This window comes from Ovis canadensis, chromosome 7, assembly GCF_042477335.2.
Source record: "Ovis canadensis isolate MfBH-ARS-UI-01 breed Bighorn chromosome 7, ARS-UI_OviCan_v2, whole genome shotgun sequence".
Lineage (NCBI taxonomy): Eukaryota > Metazoa > Chordata > Mammalia > Artiodactyla > Bovidae > Ovis > Ovis canadensis.
Window position 1 is genome coordinate 93549205 of NC_091251.1, and position 24130 is coordinate 93573334.

Sequence of the window (24130 nt, forward strand, 5' to 3'; positions counted from 1 at the left end):
TGGTTTGGGAAGATCCCCTGAAGAAGGGAAAGGCTACCCACTAGAGTATTCTGGCCTAGAGAATTCCATGAACTATCTAGTCCGTGGGGTCACAAAGAGTCGGACACAACTGAGCAGCTTTCACTTCCACAAAGAAAGATGAAAGCACTATAATGAATTTAGCTTAAAGGAACATTTATTTAATTCATAAAACTGCCCATTATTCTGAAATGATGGGCTTCTTATTTTTGTTGTTCAGTCACTAATAAGTCATTCCGACTTTTTGCCACCCCATGAACTGCAGCATGCCAGGCTTCCCTGTCCTTCACTGTCTCCCAGTTTGCTCAAACTCATGTCCATTAAGTCAGTGATGCCATCCAGCCATCTCATCCTCTGTCGACCCCTTCTCCTCCTGCCCTCATCTTGGGGGATATTAAACTGTTTATCCCTTCCTTCATAAATTATTGATGATCATATATATTAAATGTTTTCTATAATGCTTTCTCAGTGAAACTACAGTTTGGCAGTCTAGATAAGTCTCCCCAATTTTATTTTGGAAATTTTACTAGGCAGTAGAATCTGGAAGTTTAAAACCTGCTTTCTGTGTGAGCAGCGCTGTATCTGAACTAAGGGATACCACTACTTGGCCTCTCTTTCTGTTTATGTATTCATAGCATTTAAAGCCCAGGATTATACTGATAAAAGACACAGGACACACATACTTAGGGGCTTAGTCTGGGGAGTTGTATTTTTGGTAAGGAAATTTTATTAATGCCTTGGAATCCTTTTGAGAAATTGATTATTCTGGTGACTTTACAGATAACAGATTTTGAAAAAGGAATGCTTCTAGGTGCTTATAATGTATTTGAATCACTGCAAAATATTGTTAGTTTCCATTTGTGTCATCATTTTTTGAAATTTCATGCTTTGTACATCCTTAAATTTAAAGAGATTCATAGTTTGAATTGTGTGTTAGTTGCTCAGTCGTGTCCATCTCTTTGCGACCCCATGGACTGTAGCCGATGACTGAAGCAACTTAGCACAAAAAAAACTGAACTCACTGAAAGGAGCCTCTACATCTCCCTTTAAATTTTATTTAAATAATTCCTGTAAAATCTTTTCTACTTTAACAGCTCACATAATTATTCTCAGATAAAGAAAACATTATTTGCTTGCTATATTGTGGCATTTTACCTTTCAGATCTTTGTTACTTTTTTTTTTTCATTTACCATTTTTAAAAGCTGAAGTGAACAAAAGAACAGATGTAAGTTATATCTGTATGATATAAAAGATAGCATTTCACAAAAATACAAAAATTTGTTTCTCATTTGACTAGACTCTGATATTTATGTGGGAACTGAAGTTAACATTGTGATTCCCCAAGTTTTAGGAAATGATCATGTGCTTTGTGGCTAACCCGTGCTTTCACATTCAGCTTCCTCACAACTTCCTGGGCTTTTCACTGTTGATTGATGTCCATTTCTATTATCATCTAAAGGGCAATCAGAACATGAAATAACTCGCCAATGGTTGCACATCGTCATGAATTTAGAACAGCTTGTGACTTAGCAAATTTGAATTAACTCAGGATTTAGTTTTCCCATCATGGTCCTGGATCTTAACTTATGAGATAATTTGAAAGCATCTCTTATGATGGAGACACTTTAGATAAGTATGTATGTTTACTTATTACACTGTTCTAAGCTCTTTACCAGCATCATCTGCTTTAACCCTCACGGCACCCCTGGATGGCAGGTTCCAGTTACTGGCCTTTTACACTTGAGAGGAGTGAGGCTTCAGAGGCATTACTGTTTTGCCTTAGGAGTCCTGAATGCTGGATATGCATTTGCAGGGTACTCACTTTGGCTTGTAAGATTTATAAGTTTTCTTCTCTGGCTCAGATGGTAAAGAATCTGCCTGCAAAGTAGGAGACCTGGGTTCGATCCCTGGGTCAGAAAGATTCCCTGGAGAGGGGAATGGCAATCAACCCCAGTATGCTTGCCTGAAGAATTCCATGAACCGAGGACCCTGGCAAGCTATAGTCCATGGTGTTACAGAGTCAGACATGACTGAGCTACTAACACTTTCACTATTCCTTTTTGCACATATCAAATTATTTTGATCTTCCAAACTACACTGTGAAGTATTAAGAATTTCATTATATATTGCCAACTTTTTAATACTACGGGTAATTCAGTTACTTTTAGATTTGCCATATTAATGCTGTTTTTCTTCATCGGTCATTAAAAAACACCTTTATCTCACCTACTCCATGCAACGGAGTGAAAAGATCATTCTGCCAGCAGTGAAAGTGACATTGAAAGTGAAAAGAAAGTGAAAGATCATTATTCCAGGCCCTGTTTCAAGGACATCACACGTGCAGAGCACTTGATGCAATGCCAGGCGCGTGGTGAACACTGAATGATGATAAAACAATCACTCGTTAGTAGCCGTTTACATCGGAGAAGGCAATGGCACCCCACTCCAGTACTCTTGCCTGGAAAATCCCATGGACGGAGGAGCCTGGTGGGCTGCAGTCCATGGGGTCGCTAAGAGTCGGACACGACTGAGCAAATTCACTTTGACTTTTCACTTTCATGCATTGGAGAAGGCAATGGCAACCCACTCCAGTGTTCTTGCCTGGAGAATCCCAGGGACAGGGAAGCCTGATGGGCTGCGTCTGTGGGGTCGCACAGAGTCAGACACGACTGAAGTGTCTTAGCAGCAGTAGCAGCAGCAGCCATTTACATGCTTTATCTCATTTCATCTTTATAAGCATCTTGCTGTTATAGATAGTATAATATCTTGTGCTTACTTTTATAAGTAAAAAGCATAACTTTTCAAATCCAGTAAATGTTCAGTAACCACTCTTTGCAGATTTTTATTAATAAATACTGTATGCTAGTAAGACACAGTCTTTACCTATGAAGGAAACAAAGTCATAAATTGCTATAATAAAAGGTGGGTTTAATATAATGAGTATAATAACAGAACTGTTAACAAACAAGCCAGTGGGGCCGAGTCACGATTAATCAGATGGGTCAGGATGAAATGGACCTTTCATCGGTCCAGAAAATAAGCGATGTGGTGGTCTAGACTCAGAACAATGAGAACAAAGCACAGCAGGATAGGAACTTGGTTTGTGGGTATGGGACAGTGAGCAATCCCGCTGAGCAGGAGTGTCAGGCAGTTATAAAAATAGATATTTTTTTATTGAGCAGTGACTAAGCCAGGAACTGTGAAGCAATTTACATGAATTATTTTAATTAATCCTTAGAATCCTTTGATATATATGCTATTATTCTTGCTTTGCTGACAAGAGTATTGAGGCACAAAGAGGGTGAAGGACCCCCCCCAGATCACAGTTAGGATATGCTGGAGGCAGATCTTAAATCCAAACATTTCAGACTCCAGCGTCTGCTTTCTTACCCAATACGCTCTGCACCCCATCTTCCCATTCTCTCCCCTTGAGTAGGAGAAGAAACTGGAAATATGGCTCCAGGTTTTATTGCTACCGGCTGCAGAGCCTAATATTAAGTATAACATGCAAAAACCAAGATCAGAATAGAACTTAAAAATAAAGTAAAATTGCTAGTCTCTAGTAGAGAAAATTGGAAGACCTGTTTTCATTAGGAAATGTCAAGTTTCATGTACATAGTAGTGATTTTATCTAAACCAATATCTCCACTGTTTTTCTAGATACTTATTGAAAATACAAAGAAATGAAAACATTTATTGGATTCTCTGTTCTTTAAAATGTTGCCCTTCAAATTATTGAAGTTAAAGGGGTAAAATAATCATATCTAATTAGGTCTGCAATATACATCTCAAGAATAGATATAAGGAAAAAAAGCAATCTTTATTTGATAATGAATAGTGCTGTTCTTTTGGTTTAGGGAATAAATGAAATTCTTTGCTGACTTAGCCTGTTCATTGCCCTGGTGCATTATTTTATTGATGATAAATGAGTTTGACCAGCCACTTCTCTCTTTGATTCAGGCATCTGGAGTTAAAGAATGAGCCGTAGGGAAAACAACATTGTCTATGAATGAAGCTTTGGCAAAACAACAAACACTCCTGGAATTTTGATCTTCTTCTAGGTTACGATATCAGTTAATGCCTGTGTAAAGTTCAGAAGGCCACCAGATTGGTTCCATATGTACATTATCAGGAAGAAATATACGTGACAGTCATCAGATCAGGGAAAGAAGCCCGTGGCATTGGTCTCTTTCTCTTGTCTGCACACAAGTAATGATTACTCTGCATGGGTTCATCCATGCTGTTTGCCTGGCTGTGGCTGATAGGTGGGTGACTGAATGGAGTCCTTTCTAGAGGTAAGGTCTATGATTAATATGACTGAAAGCAGTAGTGTTTGGAAGACGTTTGGCTTAGTAAGACTGTAGTTTATAGTGAAGGAACTCAGCATGGCTAAGACCTGCAGTAAGGACTCTGGTTCACAGTCCAAAAAGACTGAGGAACTGATTGTAGATACTTCAGTCTTCTTGATTTTAAACTGAATTGTGCTTTAAATTCAGCTTTAAAATAAAAAGCTAGTTTCGCTATTAATAATACCTTCACATGAGCCAAAAATCAAAGTGTTTACATTGAAGGATCCCATTTCTACCCTGTTCCTATCTCTCAGCTCTCTTCTCCCCTCTGGTTTCCGCTTTTATTAGTTTCTTATGTATTCTGATGTTTCTTTATACAGATACACCAAAAATGCATATGTAGTCTTATTTCCCTTTTTCTTAAACAAAATATAGCATGCTATACGCATTTCCATTTTCACTTAGTAATATATTTTGAAGATCTTTCCATGTCAGTACACAGGAAGTTTTCCCATTGTTTTTATGGCTGCATAATATTCTGTTTAGTTGCTGTACCAAAGTTTATCTAATCAGTTTCTCTATTAATAGACATTTAGATGGATTCCAGTCTTACAAACGGTGCTGCAATGAAGAGCCTATTCCTATATAACTGAAATTCATCTTAATATCAAATCAATACAAGTACATAAATCATCAATTTAATAGCAGTATGAAGCTTTCTATTTTTGTGAAAACTTTTACAAAACATATTATTATAGAATATTTATATAGAATGTGTTTATTGAATATTTCCTTTATATGTGTATAGAATATAAAATGTGTATCTAGAATATTTCCTTTACATTATGTCAAAGATAAAAATAGAATCTGTGCACATGTATATAAATAATTTTGACAGCATTTCAGGCAGATTTTTAAAAAAACAATTTTCCTTCCCAGTATCCATATGTCATTTTTTTTAAAGCAGTTTGATTTTTGTTAGTAAACTCCAATGAGGATAAAGTTTCTAATTAACATGTTTTTCACTCCCAACACTGAATTTTTCTAATCTCTGTCATTCTTTTGGAGGACAGTACAGTGATAAATCTTTAGAAAGTAGTTAAAACAGTTATCATGTTTATGAAGAACAAACCAACGTAAATGCTGTCGATATGAATCGTGAGGATTTAAAGAATGAATAAGGTCTTCATATCTAATGGCAGAATAACTTGCCTCAGATAAGTCTACCCGCTAAGAATAATCAGTGCTTTTAAAAAATAGATTTAGACTTTTGCTTCTAGAAGCATGGAATAGATGCATTTGCTAAGTACAACTACTGTATATGAAGCAAACGTGAATCTGAAAGGTGGAAAAGAAGGAAGCAGACTGGCTGGGGATCTTGGGATGAGGAAAGCCATAATGGCCACAAACAATATAAACTGAAATAAGAGGAACTTCTTCCACTGGATTAGAAAACAAAGTACACCTATAAAACCCCTGCAGCGTACATCACAGTTGATTAAAGACTTAAAGGTAAAGACAAAGATGTATACAGCCACCGTTGCTATTCAACATAGTGCTAGAAGGTCTAGTCAGTACAATAAGGCGAGAAGAGGAAGGCATGTGGATAGAGGGAAGGAAAATGCGAACGTGTACCTATGCCAGGTACCGTGATAGTCTGTGTACAAAACCCCAGGAAATCTACCGAGACGTGTTAGAACTGCAGGCTGTGTCCAGCATGGTTGTGTGATTCAGCATCAACTCACAAACATCAGTTGGATCTCTTTTGATGAACATGGGGAAATGGAAAATAAAATACAGTACCATTTATCATCCTTCAATAAAAAATGAAATAGAGAAACCAAAAACAGCCCCACACAAATCTATCCAACTGATTTTTGACAAAGGTATAAAAATATTCAGTGGAGGAAAGGCAGGCTTTTCAAACAAAGGTGCTGAAACAATTACATAGACAAAATAATGAACTTAACCTCACACACTATACAGAAATTTATTTAAATGAATCATAGGTTGAAATGTAGAACTTTAAAAATCTGTGACAAAAACATAGAAGAAAATCTGTGACCTAAGGGTTAGTGAAACGTCCTTAGATATAATATCAAAATCTTGGTTTAGAAAAGAAATAATTGAGAAATTTGCATTCATCAAAATTAAATCATTCCGCAGCAATTTTTTTCTTGGGGCATTTGCTGATTTGTAAGAGGCTTGGGACTAAAGTGTGGCCAAAGTACAGATTAAAAGTTAGGTGGCTACTGTTTAGAGTTTTCATTGATTTCATGGGACCTGCAGAAATAAAAAACATAGGTCAAGGATCACTGCAGAACTTGGATTTGCTTTTTTAAAAATCAAATTGAAATTCTAGAACTGGAGGGGGATAAAAGAAAACCCCAGAAGTTAAAAATTGCAGCAAATGTTTTATAGAGCACATTAGACACAACAGAAGAGAAAAATGGTGAATTGAAGTTACCAGAAAATGTTTAATTGAATAATGTAGATAAGAAAACATGAGAAATACAGGAAAGTGCCTGAAAGACATGTGGGCCACAGTGAATACATATGTGTAATGGAATTCCCAGAAAAGAGGAAGAGAAATTAAAGCAGTATTTCAAGACATAATCAATGTCTGAAGAAATACCCCTAGAGAAGTTTCCAAAACTGATGAAACACACACAAAACGGAGTCAAGGAACTCTGCCTAAGGTACGCAGGGTAGACACAAAGAAAGTCAGATATAGGTCCATTGTAGTAAAAATTGCTGAAATTAAATGAAAAAGAGAACAGTCTAAAAATAGCCAGAGGAAAAAGTACATTCAAAGAACAATTAAGACAATTGGATTAAAATTAACCATTTCCTGAGCTGTAAAACATAAAAGGTAGAAGCCACATTTCTAGAATGCTGAAAAGTCTTTAAAAATGTAGACGGACAAATTTACAGTGGGAAAAAAATGGAACAGTGATCGTCTGAGGCAGTGATTGTCAGAGGCAGTGATTGTCGGTTGATACAGGCATATACAGCAAATGGAACCGGGGGGCTTGGGGTAAAAGAAATGTTCTGTATTTTGACTGAGTGTGGGTTTGTTAGAAATCATTAAACCGTATGCCTCAAACAGATGCAGTTTACTGTCCAGAAATTATATGACTTGAAAATGGAGGCAGATTTCTATTTCCAGCCAAGATTAAAAGAGAAGAACTAGATTTACTTTCCCATCTGAAACAATTTTTACAAACTAGGCAAACCAATGAAACAGTCGTTTTTATGATGTTGGAGTCTGGCAACAAAGGACAATGGGAACCAAATGAACAGTAAAAATCACACCAGCTTTCAGCCTGAGTTCCCAGGCTGCTCAGCCAGGAGGGGCCACCCAGTCGAAGCCCAGAGGTCTCCCTGAGTGAAGACTGAGATGTGAGTCCAGGGAGATAAGGATTTGCTGAGCTGGATACTGGTGCTTTACTCACCCAGTCATGTCCGACACTTTGTGACCCCACAGACTGTAGCCTGCCAGGCCCCTCTGTCCATGGGCATTCTCCAGGCAAGAATACTGGAGTGGGTTGCCATGCCCTCCTCCAGGGGATCTACCCGACCCAGGGATCAAACCCAGGTCTCCAACCCAGGTCTCCCACATTGCAGATAGTTTCTTTACCATCTGAGCCACCAGAGTAAATGTGAGTATTTGAGGAAAGTATTTGCAGCCAGGGTAGGAACCACCCTAAGACTGAGTGAGGCAAATCCTCAGACCTCTGCGTGGCTGAGAACAGTGTCTGCTCTCAGCAGGCAGCCTGGAAAACCTCATAGTTCCCATGGCATTGGGTAAAATCTTAGAATGACTTTCCCTCAATAATGGGACAGGATTATCCTCAAATTAAACAGTACTCTGATAAGACCTGTGAGTTTAAAAGGAAAAACTGAAAGGATCAGATTATTTCCAATTAACTGCCCTGGAGCAAAGCTCAAGCACCCCTCAAGGGTTCCTGACCCACACTTTGAGCACTGCTAGATGATGAGACAGTTCACAGGGAAAGTTTTAAATCCCCCTATTAAAGCAGACAATTTAAAAAGGTTTTGTAAGAAAGGAAGACATGGGGGGTTTTCTCACGATCTGTGCCACACCCCTAGTGCTGCCTTCTGGTTGTGACGTCAGGAAGAAGAGGTGAAAGTTCAGAACTTCTTAAGAGGTCTCTGAGAACTTGGTAATTCAAACCTGTTTCTATGGATGGAGGGCCCTGACTATATCATGCATAGTCCCAGGAACTCTGGGCTGTATAAGCCAGATTTTGCTGTACCTGCTTCTATGATTCTGTGTTAAAGTGCCTGTTTTATGAGAAGACAGCAACCCTGAATACTGCTGCTCCCAGCTGTGGGAGTCCATATCACTTTTGGTGGCTGTTGAAAGACACTTTCATCTCAAACAGAACCTTAGTCCTGTTGGATTGACCATAATCGCTTTTTACAATACAAACACTTCCCTCAGTGCTCCGTGTAAACAGTTGCTATGGAGTTCATATGCAAGCATGGAACTGCAGAGCATGACTCCATAAACATCCGGAAGCAAAATCCTAAACAGTTGGATAAACCCAGCCTGTTTCCAGGATGGCTTCTGGCATCATCATAACCATGCTAATCGTTGCAGGAAAGTATTATCTATTCATAGATGTGCTTGTGTCTCAAAAAAATCCTGTTTTATATAACATCATAACAATTCAAGCCCTCCCCAAACCATAGCTCTAACTCCATTTCCAGTTGCTATTTGTCTTGAAATGTTCCTTATTATACTTATATAACTCCTCCTTTACAGCTACTCATGTTCTGGGCAGGGAACAAGGTTGCTAACAGGATTCCCGGAACCTGAGTTCAGAGAATGACACCCACCTTGATTCCATTGCAGCAGAAACCAAGGGTACAGTCACAGTGTCACCTTCAAGGATGGAGCACTGACCTTCGGCACCATTTCAAATTGGAGGAAATTTGACATTCTACCAAATTTCCAAATCCTTCTAAAGGAGCTTTCCTTTGACAACAAGCAAATATCGGTCTGTTCTGTCTGCGGGTGGAGTCACCGGAATATGAGAAACCCGCCTAAAGAAGGCAGCACACTGTCTCGTGCTTGCCTTCTGCTCCTGCAGTGGTTTGGGGGAAGTTTCCTTGCTTATCTTCTCTCCAAAGTGAGCTCTTTTGTATATATAAGTAAGTGAGTCCTTTTGAATGTTGCGCAGTGAAATCCTAGACCTTTATCTAAGAAGTTTAAAAAGCCACCCACAAATCCAGGGTCACTGAGATGCTTTCCACTGAACAAGTTTTACATTGTTGCCTGAGAAGGCTGATCTGGGAGGCACAGAGCCAAATAGCAAATAACTCCAAGCTCCTTCCTTTCTCCAGATTGCTTCCTTTCTTTGGTAGCTCTCCCTGCAGGGAGAGAGTAAGAAGCTGGCTGTGTTAAGGACTTCTTTTGTAGCAGACATAGAGCCTACGCTACTGTTGAGACTTAATAGGATACTCAGCTTAATTGGAAAGCCAAGATGAAGGCTCCACCTGTGGGAGTTCCCTTCTATTAGTCACATTCAGACCTTTGAAGGAGCCCAACTACCAGTGGCATGTGGCAGGTTTTACTCTTTTCTTCTTCTTTTTTTAATTGCATGTGGCATACCAAAAAAAATGAACTAAATCCTAAAAGTGTTTCTGTTAATAATTAAAATGAAGCAGCAATAATGCAAGGTTGTATGCTATTTTTTAAAAATTCCAACATCAGTAGACACAGTTACTTGGAGGTTTCAGATCTGGAACTTTGCCCTGCACTCACTGGAGTAGGCAGAGGAGAGTCAATTCTGCACAATTACAGAACTCCTAAGCAGCTCTCATGTCCACGGGTCATGTAAAACTTCCAAACCTTCCTTGTCAACTAGTTAGTGAGGAGAGGCTAAAGCAAGCAGGAGTTCCCTGATAACGTTTTCTAGTTAACCACCATTCTGAACCATTTGATTTGGAAAGTTGAAAAGAATTGTTTAGGTTCACAGTCCTCTGTGTAAAACAGTAGGAGCAGATACGTTTCCGCATTCAGAAAGATCCAGCTTTAGAAGGGTAATAAAATGCTTGCACTTAGAGCAAGTTCCAGTGGAATCTGGGGCAGCACCCCACCATCAAACACGTTAATATTTCCAAAGATATGAATATTCACAGGAAGGAGTAAGTTAAACAGCATTCATTGTCAGCTCATAGGAAGTTTTGCTGCCAAATATGTTTACTTAAGTTTGGTTTATACCTTTCAACTTTGGAATTGCAAATAAGGCGCTGTGGACGTATGTTGGAGTGACAGAAATTCAGCAAAACAAGCCTGATTGAATCCTGGTTATATTAAGTAGAGCCGAATCACAGGGTTGACAGTTCATGATCTTGTGTGTCTCTTACTGTTCCCTTTTCTGAACTTCTCGTTGTCTTTTGGTCATATGGGGTAATATTTGCAGGCTTTTGTGAGGAAAGCTAATGTAATTTAGTCACTAAACAGTGATTGGCAGATAGTGGCTGTTCAGTAAATGTTAGCTATTAAAATTTTGCCTCTTCCCCCTTTCCTTTTATGAGATAAAAATTTATTGATAACAGTAGTCGCAGTGCTAGTCTGTAAATAGGCTTCACGAATATGGATTACCCTGATTTCACTGGAGAATTAAATGTCTAAATTTTAATATAAAAGTTCATTTCTTAAATGACTAATACAATTTTAAAATTTGTTTATAGGATGACTAAACATTTCAATGATGAATACATGTTTTGATTAATGTTATATTGAAATTTCTTGAATGCTTTGTTTTCGTTGTGATTTGCCATATGAGGGCCCCTTTTAAAATTTCTATCTAGAGACTCATCGTTTAGAAAAATAACTTGAAAAGTACAGTGTTGATGATGCTCATAGCTGTCACAGAGGTAATAACCAAGGTTTGTAACTTAGTGTATTGGAAAAATGGCCTTGGGAGATAAGTCTTTTCCAATTTTACCTCCCCAAATGTTAAAAGAACTTTAATGGGCTTTTAGTGCAAAACAGTTTAAAGTATATTTTTGTAAAAGAAAGAAACCCACAGACAAAGAAAATAAACTTGGTTGTTTATTTGCCATAGTTTGTTTGGTAAACTTACGGTGACCAAAGAGGAACGTATACACAGGGCCATATAAAATAGATGACCAAGGAGGACCTTCTGTATAGCACAGTGTACCCAATGCTTTGTAATAACCTACAGGGGAAAGGAACCTAAAAAAGAACGTGTGTGCATGTGTGTGTGTAATTGAATCACTTTGCTACACACATGAAACTAACACAGTGTTGTAAAACAAGGTTTTTTTTTTCCAAAGGCATCTTTTGTAAAATAGACCTTTACTATTAAATTCATAAGGCCTCCTTTTTTAAAAAAGGGGAAGAACAAAAGCAGAAGGGTTTCAAGAGAAGAAAGAGGTTAGCTACTTGATGGGCATATGGCCTACAGGACTTACTAGCATTTAAGTGGACAGAGTAGATCTGCCTATATTTATATGCATTGTATCACCTGCCTTCACAGCTGAACTATCAGCAGAAAGTAGGCATCATGTACTGCAAAGCTGGACAGAGCACGGAAGAAGAGATGTACAACAATGAATCAGCCGGCCCAGCCTTTGAGGAATTCCTCCAGCTGTTGGGAGAACGCGTTCGGCTCAAAGGATTTGAGAAGTATCGCGCGCAGCTTGACACCAAAAGTAAGAAATACTTATACCCTCCTACCAGGCTTATTGTCCTCCTGCTGTGTTGATGTTCGCCTGCTAAGTTACCCGTAAAACAACACTGCCACTAACTGTAGAATACTGCTGGTGATGGGGGAGAGGAAGCCAGTCTCGGACGATTGGCTTTAAGACAATTGAAGACCATAATCAAAGCATTTAGGATTGGAATGTGAAAACAAGTAGTGTTATCAGAAGTGTGAAAGATAGGAAGCAATGGATGGAGATGATGCAGAATTCCTCCTGGATAGTGTTACATAAGCTTCACTGTATTTAGCTGAACGTTAGAGTGACTAAAAACTCCTGCAACTTAACAACCATCTGATCCTAAGCCCCAGAAGTCTTGACTTTCATTAACGCATTTCATAATCCTTGTCCGTATCTGTGTAGTCAGCCATTGTAGGGTTTTCTTAATCACTTTTATATTTTACCGTCTTGAGATGTTTTTGTTTATTTTCTGTTTTTATTGTTCATAGTCTAACTTAATCTCCAAGCAAACAGGCTTCTTAGCTTTGGTATTAGTTTGGCTCATAAAATGTGTTGATTAAAATCACACTAGTGCAGCAGTCTGTTTATCGGCAGCTCATGAATATAGAGGTTTGTCCATTCCGTTTTCCCAGGTGGTTAATAAAAGAGTTAGGTTCTCAAATATCTAGAGTATGTTGACTTCTGCTGTGTGTCTGTGTGGAAGCAAATTTTAAATTTTATCTCAATATCCATCCATAGACACCTGTGACCTGTTTTTCTTTGAGAAGGTCTTTGGATTAGCACATCTGTATTGCAGTCTATAGTAATCACTCTGATTTTCTGTACAGGAAATTAAATAAGGAGTCAAGTCATGAAAACAGAAAAGCATTCATAAACTCCACTGCAGGGAAGAATTTCCTGTTGCCATGGTTTTGCTGTTGCCAACTTGGAAACGACATGCAAGAGAGCCTATGAAAAACCATAAATAGCCTAGACTCTTAAATATTATTTTAACGTTCCATACTCTGCTTGCGACTGCAGAAAATATTAAATCTCAATATGCCCTTAAATTCTATCAAGATATTCTGACATTTACTCTGTAATTCATTCACATTGTCCCAGTTTGTTGTGTTATGTAAATTATAATTACCACAAAGAGCTATTAAAAGGGTCTGGGAAGAAAATGTAATAAGAGCCTTGATTCTGTCAATGAATGGTCAGAATCGGAGTTGGTAAGATTATTTATCATTTCCTGGTCCTTCACTATCTCCTGGATTTTGCTCAAACTCATGTCCATTGAGTCCGTTTATTATTTGTGTATTTACACGTTCCTAGCCATCTCTCTCTCTCTTCGGAGAAGGCAATGGCACCCCACTCCAGGACTCTTGCCTGGAAAATCCCATGGGCGGAGGAGCCTGGTGGGCTGCAGTCCATGGGGTTGCGAAGAGTCAGACACGACTAAGCGACTTCACTTTCACTTTTCACTTTCATGCATTGGAGAAGGCAATGGCAACCCACTCCAGTGTTTTTGCCTGGAGAATCCCAGGGACGGGGAGCCTGGTGGGCTGCCATCTATGGGGTTGCACAGAGTCGGACACGACTGAAGCTACTTAGCAGCAGCCATCTCTTGATGAAAGGACAATATGAGAAATGTAGGTAGCAGGGCCATTCCTAAGCAATGTGGCATCATGTAAGGGAGTGGAATAAGCAAAATGAGCACCTTGCACATTTTGCCCCAATAACTGCAAAGACCTTGATTAGTAAACTGCCTCTAGTGACACATTTTACAGTTACGCAATACATTAGTCAAGGGCAGGTTCCTTTTCACTGAGCTACTCTCCTTTATTGCCCCCGGTAACCTTCTGAGGCATAGCTCCTGAAAAGGAGGGTTCACAGGTTCCTTTTCTGTCCTTTCAGAGGCTCATTTCCTAAAGTCATTGAAAAGTAGGAAAGTGTTTCCACTCTAAAGCTTGAAGAAGACGGTATGCATGTTTATCTCTTACTCCCAGCTGAGAAGGACTATTGACATCATAACTGAAGGGAGTATTAAACAATAATAGACCAAAAGACATAGGGATCAACCAGCCCCTGCACACCCCAGCAGCCTTCTCCTGGCCATGACACTCCCAGAGATGAGACTCTGGTGTGCTGTGAGATGATCTCGCCACACCTTACCTGATCTTGAATTGTGCTAAACTCTTTCAATATAATGCTTAAAAAGAGAAAATGCTTTCCAGAACGTGTGTTCCTAAAGGACCTCTCCCTCTCTATGTGACAGTGTAGTTGCCACTTGGATCTGTGGATTTGTAGTCTTAATCAAATTCAAACATTATTTGCCAAGCTCATTTTATTTTTCTGCACCTCATCTTCTGAATCTCCAATTATATATATATTAAGTCACTTACTAGTTGTGATTTAATTTTTTTTCTATACACAGTATTTTTATATTTATTCTCATATTTATAATTTCTAGTGTTCTTTGTTTCTTCCTGTGCATCTAAGTTATCATCTCAAGTTATTTTAATATTTCCTCCTCCCCTGCCCCCGTGCTTATATTTGGAAAATTTCTGTTAATGTTTTTAAGTTCACTGTGTTTTCTTTTCTTCCCGTGTTTCTTAATCTGCTATTAGTCAATCTAGTGAAATTTTTATTTCAGATATTATGATTTTGAAGTCTAGAAGTTGCATTTGGGCTTTCTCTCTCTCTTTTTTTTTTCTTTTCTCTGCCCCCTCCCCCCCCCTTTTTGTTTTTTGGAGTAATCTTACATTTTCCATATTCTTTTCATTAGGTTCATGTCCTTTAAAGCCTTGAATGTATTTATAATAGCTGTTTCAAACTATTTGCATGCTAGTTCCATCATCTCTGTCATTTGGGGTTTCCTTTTAACAGATTTTCTCATGCTTTTGAGTTACATTTTATTTCTTCATATGTCTGGTTATTTTTGATTGGATACTGGATATTGTGAACGTTTCATCATTGAGGATCTGGATTTTGTCCTTTTCTTTAAATAGTGTTGTTTTATTTTGGTAGGCAATTAAGTTAGTTACAGAACAGTTTGATCTTTATTTGTTCTTACGCTTTTTTAAAGCATGCTGCTGCTGCTAAGTCGCTTCAGTCGTGTCCAATTCTGTGCAACCCCATGGCTCCCCCAGGCCATGGGATTTTCCAGGCAAGAGTACTGGAGTGGGGTGCCATTGCCTTCTCCGTTTTTAAAGCATAGTTTAAAAAAAAAGAGTAGTTGTTGTTGTTCAGTCACTAAGTTGTGTCTGACTCTTGGCAACACACCAGGCTTCCTGGTCCTTCCCTGTCTCCTGGAGTTTGCTCAAACTCATGTTCACTGAGTAAGATGTGCCCTCCAACCATCTCATCCTCTACCACCCCTTCTCCTTTGGCCATCATCTTTCTCAGCATCAGGGTCTCTTCCAGCCAGTCAGCTCTTCACATCAGGTATGAGGTGAATATTCGGGCTCTTTAGTTCCTCTTCACTCTCTGCCATTAGGGTGGTATTATGTGCATATCTGAGATTGTTGATATTTCTCCCAGCAGTCTTGACTCCAGTTCGTGAGTAGTCTATACTCTCTGGCTAATTTACTGCTCCTACTAAGGCATGACTTCTCTTGCACCTGAATACCAGCATATTCAGCGAAGTATCTCTGCTATGGCTGGTCAGAACTTCAATGTCTTCCAGCCCTGTGTGAACTGTGAGAATTGTTTGGCTGACAATTCTCTGGTAATTATTTCCCCAATAGTTTCTCTTTCCTTTCTTTTTTTGAAATTGAGGTATAATTGACATACAACATTATATTAGCTTCGGGTGTACAACATAATGGCTCCGTGTTTTTGTATATTCCCAAATGGTCATCATAATAAGTTTAGTTATGTATCACCATACCTGGTGGGCTGCAGTCCATGGGGTCGCTAAGAGTCGGACACGACTGAGTGACTTCACTTTCACTTTTCACTTTCATGCATTGGAGAAGGAAATGGCAACCCGCTCCAGTGTTCTTGCCTGGAGAATCCCAGGGACAGGGGAGCTTGGTGGGCTGCCATCTATGGGGTCACACAGAGTCAGACACGACTGAAGTGACTTAGCAGTAGCAGCAGTTTTTTTTTTCTTGTGGTGAAAACTTTTAAGATCTACTCTCTTAGCAACTTTCAGCTATTCTGTATAGTGTTATTTACTATAGCCACCATGGTGTACCATGATGCACCCTGATGTTTTTTCTTTCCCTGGCTTTTGGAACCCCACGCTATGCCTGTGCAGCTTAATATTCAGCCCAAGACTCAAGGGAACCCCTGTGCAGAGTTCTGGGCGTCTTTCACTGTGTCGTTTCCTCCTCTTCAGTATTGTGCCCAGCAGATATCAGCCACACCTCAGCCTTCCAGACCTCCAGCATGTTTTGGCTTCTCTCTTCAAATCCCTACTCTGTGTGATTGTTTTGAAAGTACCTTCCGGTAGAAAGCTGGGTAGGATCATAAGGCTCATCTCCTTTGATACTTCTTCCTCCAGGATCACTATCCAATGCTGCCTATTGTAAGATGTCTTGAGGGGAAAAAAGTTGTTTCAGATATTTTGTTTATTTTTCTGTTTATTTACAATAGGAGAGCAGGTCCTGTACCAAGTGCCAAAGTCCTAGATAGTTTCTATATGTCATCTCATTTAATCTCCGCAAACTCTGCTAGATGCCAGTCATCCCCATTTTACAGACGAGGCATCTTTGGATTAACTAGGGTGCCCGAGGTTAAGTATTAAGGGGGGAGGCCATATCCTGGTGTTATGGTTAGTGATGTATTCAGAGAAAGCATAAAAGTCGAAATAAGGACAGTGAAGCCCAGAGCTGTGCTTTGTGGCTGTGTCATCCCCTCTCTGGAGCCCTTGGGCTAAAATTACTCCCAACAATCTAAAGAGATAGCTCCACTTGTCACGTATTCAGATTTTAGTGTTTTGGTAAAAGAAAGAGAGGCTCAAGGAAAGGAAGGTTTGGTGAAACTGTTGAACCATTTCTTCTTATTCCCAATTTTCTGTACGAAGTCGCAATTTCCCATTTCATAAATAAGGACTTCCAGCAAGCAAGCAACATTTGTGTCAGGGGTTGGAACAGTTCTGAAGTGAAAAATCTTTCCAGAGTGAATTTTTTTCTCCTTTTTTGTTTCCTTATTTGGATGGCATAACCTCTAGATAATTGCCATCCCCTCCCACTACAGTAAGTACAAAAACAAGCTTCCCACCAAGCAGTTTGTTATTTGAAAGCTGGAGACCACCCTCATTTTAAGTTGTGTATGTGGACTATTATTTGGGAAATTATTTCCTGAATAAGGTGCGTTTGTCAAGTCAGCATGCAGGAGACTTAGAAACTCTTGAAAAGCATTCCTTCAGAGCTCTGCCTTCATTCATTTGCCACAATTTTAGTGAATGCATGTTGCTTCCCCCATTTTTCAGCAATGTTATAATGATCACTAAGTTTCAGGGTCCTAGAATAGATTTAAGACTTTTCATAAAGAAAGTAAATCCTGTATTTCTGATATTTAACCTTTGATAAATAAAAGAATAAAACTGGCATTATTTAAATGCTTTGCACATTTAAAGGACCGTTTGGAGTTGTAGAGACTGATGAATGAAGAAAAGTTTTTTTTCCCTCCTTAACTTTGAACTGTGTTATAGTATCAAGTTTTTCTCTTGAGCGTTACTGAGATGCAGTTGGCCAAGAAATTGAAATATGTAAAAGGCCCTGTTTAAGGCAGCTATACCTTTTATCTCAACTGCAGAAAATTCTAAACTCCAATCAGCATGTTTCTTAGGCATCTTTTATGGGCTACTATTTTCAGTCCTCACAACAGTGAGAATATTGAGGGGCAGAGAAGTAAAGTGACTTGTCTGTGGTTATTTAGCAAATGATGCTGGAGGTGTTGGAATTCAGATCGTCTCACTTCCAAGTTGGAATCCAGATAATTGCAGGTATTTTGCAAAGTGCTCTGTATGTAGAAAACAGACTGATTCCTTAAGTACCCACCCCACATCACTGCTTATCTTTTTCGCACAGGATGTTAGTGGTTTTAAGAAGCCTTCGGTCCCAGGCATGTACACGTGCACACATGCACACCCCTTGAACTGACACAGTGTGACTTCTCCTGTCACGGCAAAGGGTGTTATTACAGACTATTCCCATCCTCGGTGAAGTAAGCCACCTCCTGATGATGGTTAAAGATACACTGAAGAAAATGCAAGTAAATATGATAGATGCCAGAGCAGATGGGATTCTTGCTTTTCCCAAATACTTGGGAGGGAGATGAAACAGTAGTGACAGGCAGATGCATGTCTCATCTAAAATGCGTGCCAGTGTTCCAGGCGTCAATACTTGCTCCTGACTGTGCTCCTTCCAAGCACTGACCTCTGCATCCCCAAGCCCTGAGGCAAGCTTACGTACTAGGGAGAGCTGGAGTCTTTAAATGGATGGTCCTTAGCAGCCAGCTGATGATTACGCTATTGGTATTTCAAACTATGGATGATGATCAGTCCCACTGCCTGTCTGAGATTTCGTCTTGTGCACTATTTGTGTTCTACAGGGGTGAGGACCTTCACAAACTGAGCCTAAGCTTTCTTCATTCTGTTGGCTTTCTTAGTCTGCCTGCATTTAGTTCATGAGATTTATTTTCTCCTGGTAGTCATAAATATTTTAAAACTAGGAACTTGCACAAAATCAAATGTCTTAGGCTTATTTTCCTTTATCTAGCTTTTCTCAACTCAGATCTGTTGGTGACCAGGAAGTGATTATGTAAAAGTCGAATACCTTTTTCCTGATTCAGATTTGTACACATCCACCTTTATCATCCAAATTTTATCCCCCTTAAAGCAAAAGACTTTCACCAAGAGAAGTCAAGAATGAATATGACATTAACCATATCTGAAACTGCTTCTACAAACTTATTAACCTATACATACCATCTTTAAATAGAAGTGCCTATTGTAGGATATTCTCACTTATCTACACCTTTTCAAAGCAGCTGAAAGGAATATTCTTATCATTCCTCAATTACTCAGTGCCTTCTTATCACCTAGTTTGAATATTAGAAATTTTACTTTCTATGACTTAGTGTAGAGGGCTGACCTTATTAGTGGATACACACCAGTCACTGGTAGTATAATTTGGAGGCAAAGCACGTGATTATCAAGATGACCTATAAGATGCCTGAATTTATTTTTTAATTTTTAAAGCTCCATACACATATGAAGGAGCGTTATCTTCTTTTTAGCCCTCTTCTGTAAGCATATTTTCCCTTTAGAAATTACTCAGTACATATTCTTTTCAACCAGAGGAAAAAAGATTTTTGTCGCAATGATCATCTTCTGTGATTTTCTTTCCTTTTCATTCTGTTTAATTCTGATGCCTTATTCTTCAGAGAATATAACAAACCTTCATTTTCCATTTTCTCTGATAAAGTTTAGCAATGCTGTTGTATACATAGTAATTTCAAGATTTTTGATTTCCTTTCTTCTCAGAGAAGAAAATTTCATTGTTTTGACCCTAGTTTCCATCACTAAAAGTTTTGAAACGGCTTCCAAACTGTTTAAAATTATCAGCAAGGCTGGGATTTTCAAAGCTCCCCAGAAGAAGACTGGTCATATAGCATCTGTTGTATAAAATGCACCAAGTGTAGGAAAGAGAGAAAAGACAATAAATATGAAACAAATTATCTGCAGGGTCATCTTCACTCTTCTTTCATGACAGTAATGCCTTTAGAATTAGAAAGACATATAAAACAAAATGTAATAAAAAATCTTTTTTTAGTTCATTAATTTTGCTTAAAATTGATTTGAGACACACGTAAGTACTCGTCAGGTTGACACATTGACTTGAAAGTTGTAAAATGTGCCTATGAATTCTGGAGCTATTTATATCAAGAGTCTTTAACAATGGATGCCTTCTTCATACTCAAGACCTGTCTTAAGTTGGGCAGTGATTTATTGTAGTTAATTTGTAGTTTTTTGTGGTAGTGGTTATTAACATTTAGAAGATATTTTTCTTGGGGAGTTAGGTTTTGGTGCATATTTTCGCAGTTTTTCAAAAGTAGTCCTTGCGTTATTCTACATTATCTTGATTTTAAAACTGTTGGCATTTTATGCCCTCTTCAAAATTAAGATCCTCTAAGAAGCTCAAGGTTGAAACTCAGGGCCCTAGAATATCTTAGCAAATCTCTGCAAACTGCTGTTACGGTCTATTCTTGGAACAGTGCCTAAGGTCGGTGCAGCTACTGCGTTAAAGTCCCCTAAGGGTATTTATTAAAATAGATCATTCTGCCCAGCCCCACACCTACGGAGCAGTATTTCTGGACATGGGGGATGGGAGGCTACCTTTTAAGCAGCCCCTCAGGTGACTCCAGGTACACTCCAGTTTGAGAACTGCTGCTTTACGGTACATGCCAGAGGCTTTGACTTGCTGCATCATTCTTAAAATGCTCCTCAACAATATGGTTGATGGAGGATTGAGTTTACCCAGAATGAATGCACTTCCGTTCATTTTGCCTGTAAGTCCAGGTCCTTCAAGGCTAAAGAGACTTCCCTTCAACTGGACAGTTAATAATTCTCTTTGGTTTCCAAGTGTTTACAGATGCATTGATTTGATAACAGTCAAGGAGGTCAAGGTTGTTTTTTTTAATAAGGAAAGTGAGCACAGACACACGCAGTCTTAAACTATTAGACATCGCTGTAAAACCTTTGTTACTCTGTGTTACAGTCTTGTTAAGTTTCCATCTGTTTGTTAAGAGCAAAACAATGGTTCTCCTGCTTGAGTCAGAAGTATTGGAAAAGAGGTCCCGAACTTGAAGGATGTGGGCAGAATTCAGGGGTCTGTGAACTTGGGTGAGAAATAATTTTACATTTATTTCACTGATCTCTAGTTGAAATTTAGCATTACCTTCAATTATGAATCTAGGCAACAAATCACAGCAGTATAGGCTCCACCTGTGATTTTACCAATCGAAAGTATAGGTATTTTCATACCATATTGTTGTTGGAGGTATCTCAAGATACTGCTTATGCACTTCACTAGGTCAAAATTATAGTATTTATTAGATTTACTGCTAAAACTTGTTACAGAAATCTTATGCTATTACATCATTTTAAAATTATTTTGGTAGCAGTATTTTTTAATCCATTGATTTCTGTTGAAATTTATGTATTTTGTCTTTGTTGTTGCTTAGTTGCTAAGATGTGTCCAACTCTTCTGTGACCCTGTGGCCAGTAGCCCACCAGGCTCCTCTGCCCATGGAATTTTGCCGGCAAGAATATTGGGGCGTGTTGCCATTTTCTTCTCCAGGGAATCTTTCCCACCCAGGCATCGAACCCATGTCTGCTGCGTTGGCAGACAGATTCTTTACCACTGAGCCCACCTGGGAAGCCCATATTTTATTATACCTATGCATTTACAAATATTTTTCTAAGAAGGAATCCATAGGCCTCACTAGACTGCCAAAGGGGGTCAGGTATAAAAAATGGATAAAAACCCCTATACCAGATCTTGTCTAGGATCTTTTCATCCTAAACCATTTTCTGTCCCCACCCCCCTTTTGAGATGTCTCTCTTAAATGAGCTGTTTTTTCCTATTCTTACAATTGTCTCTCTCTCTCTCTCTTTTTTTTTTTTTACTGTAGCTGACTCCACTGGAACCCATTCTCTGTACACAACATACAAAGACTATGAGATCATGTTCCATGTTTCTACCATGCTGCCATACACACCTAACAACAAGCAACAGGTAAGAGATCCTTGGGTTTTCTGTGTTTTTTTTTCACCCTTCTTTCATTTCCCCCAGAAGGCAAAGTGGCAAGTTTGTAAAATCTTAAACCAGAATTTAATGTTGCACCTGTCACAGCAGCAGGAAGCTTTGTACTTTGTGTGGAAGTAATAGCAAATGAGCTGAAAACAAATGAAGAGACACAAACTCTAGGTTAACAGCCACCTGGATGGCTTTGTGAATTAATCATTTGCTTTTCACCCAGGAGGACTGAGGTTTTCCTGAAATCTGAAAAGAGCAAGTTGAAGTCATGGTGATTAGATGACTCTGCAGGGTTACAGAGAACACGTATGAGTAGGTGAAGTTTCATCTCAAGAGGCCAGTGTACAAGGCAGGAAAGTACTGATGTTTCATTTCAGATTTCAAAGGAGGTCTCCTCTACTTACTTGGAGAAAAATTCAAAATAAATGTCAGTGGGATCTCAGAGAAGTGGTTTTTGGTTTTCTTTTTTTTAAACATATCCTTCAGGGAACAGCATAAGTAACAATTGCATTTGTGTACCTCATATACAGATTTCTTTTGAAAAGATCTAAAAGCACCATGCCTATTACTAAAATGTAGTCAGTGAGATGATAAAATGTGGAAACTAAGAAATGGCCGATGGTTACAGAGCAAGATGGAAACCGGCAGTATAGTTTCAAAGAGTATGTGGTGGTAGTTGGTTTTTAAAATGTTTTAAAACAAATGATACCAAGTTGAAACTTAAAAGACCCAGAGAACTAATAGACTCTACTTTCAATAGCTCTTACAAACACAGCAGTCTTAAGTCACTTCTGACCTTCAAACGGACATAGATTTTATTATTGTCGATTGTTGTACTAACAGAACACAGGCCAGCTGCAGAATGAATCACATCCTCTTTCATAGAATTTAACAAAACAGGGATCAAACCTAACACGTTGTCACATAAATTTGATTACATCACACATGTCAATAACAAAATCTTACCTCTCTTGATTCCCAAAGTAATCAAGAGTAGGAAACAAAGCAGTGAGTCAGCTATAAATCTGAAATGAACCTATTTTAAGATAAATTCCCTGATCTAGAGTTTGTTGACTGTTCTATGCACATTCCAAATTCTAGATTTCTTAGAGGAAAATACCATGCTAAGACAAATATACTAAACTCATTCTGACCAGACAGTAGAGAGATTTTAAAAACATTAGCAAATGATCTTTAAAGGGAAGATGAAGCCTTATTCTACCTGATTACTGAATGGAGAAGGGCTTCCTAAGTGGCTCAGTGGTGAAGAATCCACCTGCCAATGCAGGAGATAAAAGTTCCATCCCTGGGTCAGGAAGATCCCCTGGAAAAGGAAGCACTCCAATATGCTTGTCTGGAAAAACTCACGGACAGAGAAGCCTAGAGGGCTACAGTCCATGGGGTCGCAGAGTCGGACAGGACTTAGGGACTAACCAATGTTCAGCAGAGGAAAGTAATGTGGGGGAGGAGAGGTAAAACATTCAGTAACAAGATGCAGTTGTTTATATCCAGCTATTTATAAACTTATTTAAGTTAAAGTGCTGAGCTGAGTTAGTGGACATTTAAGTGAACAGCTATCTAAATGATTCAATTTGAGGTCCAGTCAAAACAAAAGTATTATGATCCTAAATCAGAATGAAAGAAATAATTGGTAGTCTGCATATTAAGAAATTTTAATTCTCTAGTTAAAGAATTTATTGTAATCTACATAGATCACATTATGGTTAGAAAAACCAGAAAGAATGTGTCTTAAAATCTTTTTGCAGGTATTGATTTATAAACCTTGTCTTTTTTTTTCATTACATATATTGCAAGATGGATAGATGGATTTATTTCTGTGTGGGTCATTTAGTAAGTAAGATAACATATTAAGCCATATTTTGAAGGAAGGATGACAATACATCAAAAGCAATGACCTCCATGTACGGATGACATATACATAGATAGATTGTATTTGAGTTAGATGTGTTCAAGATCCTGAATAGATTAATAATCTTTGATAACAGGTATATTTTATTTAGCAGTCAATAGGGAGTAGCCTTTATTTATGTCACATCTGATAATATAGCATGTTTAGAAATGAGGTAAACAGCCTCATTAAAAGATAATTTGGGATGCTTTAAAATTCCTAAGGTTAAAAGTACATTTCACAAACTTCCTAACTCCCAATTCTCAACCCTAATCTAATGCTGTTGTTTCTCCAATATCGGCCGACAGCCAATACTTGATCATTGATTTTACTGGTATGTAATCTGTATAAGTTAAAGTCATTGGAGAAATTTTTCTTAAAGATTTATAAATATAAGTTTTTCTCTAATGAATAGTTTATGTAAAGGCCTTGTTTAGCT

At 38.5% G+C, this 24130-nt stretch overlaps 1 protein-coding gene across 1 annotated transcript in view; it reads left to right on the forward strand.

Moving 5' to 3' along the window:
- The window catches only part of SIPA1L1 (signal induced proliferation associated 1 like 1), a 165966-nt gene that overhangs the window by 59469 nt on the left and 82367 nt on the right, over positions 1-24130 (forward strand). The window contains exons 5-6 of the mRNA XM_069596926.1: positions 11847-12021; positions 21658-21761. Coding sequence (XP_069453027.1) covers positions 11847-12021; positions 21658-21761 — 279 coding nt within the window. The remainder of the gene's footprint in view (positions 1-11846; positions 12022-21657; positions 21762-24130) is intronic.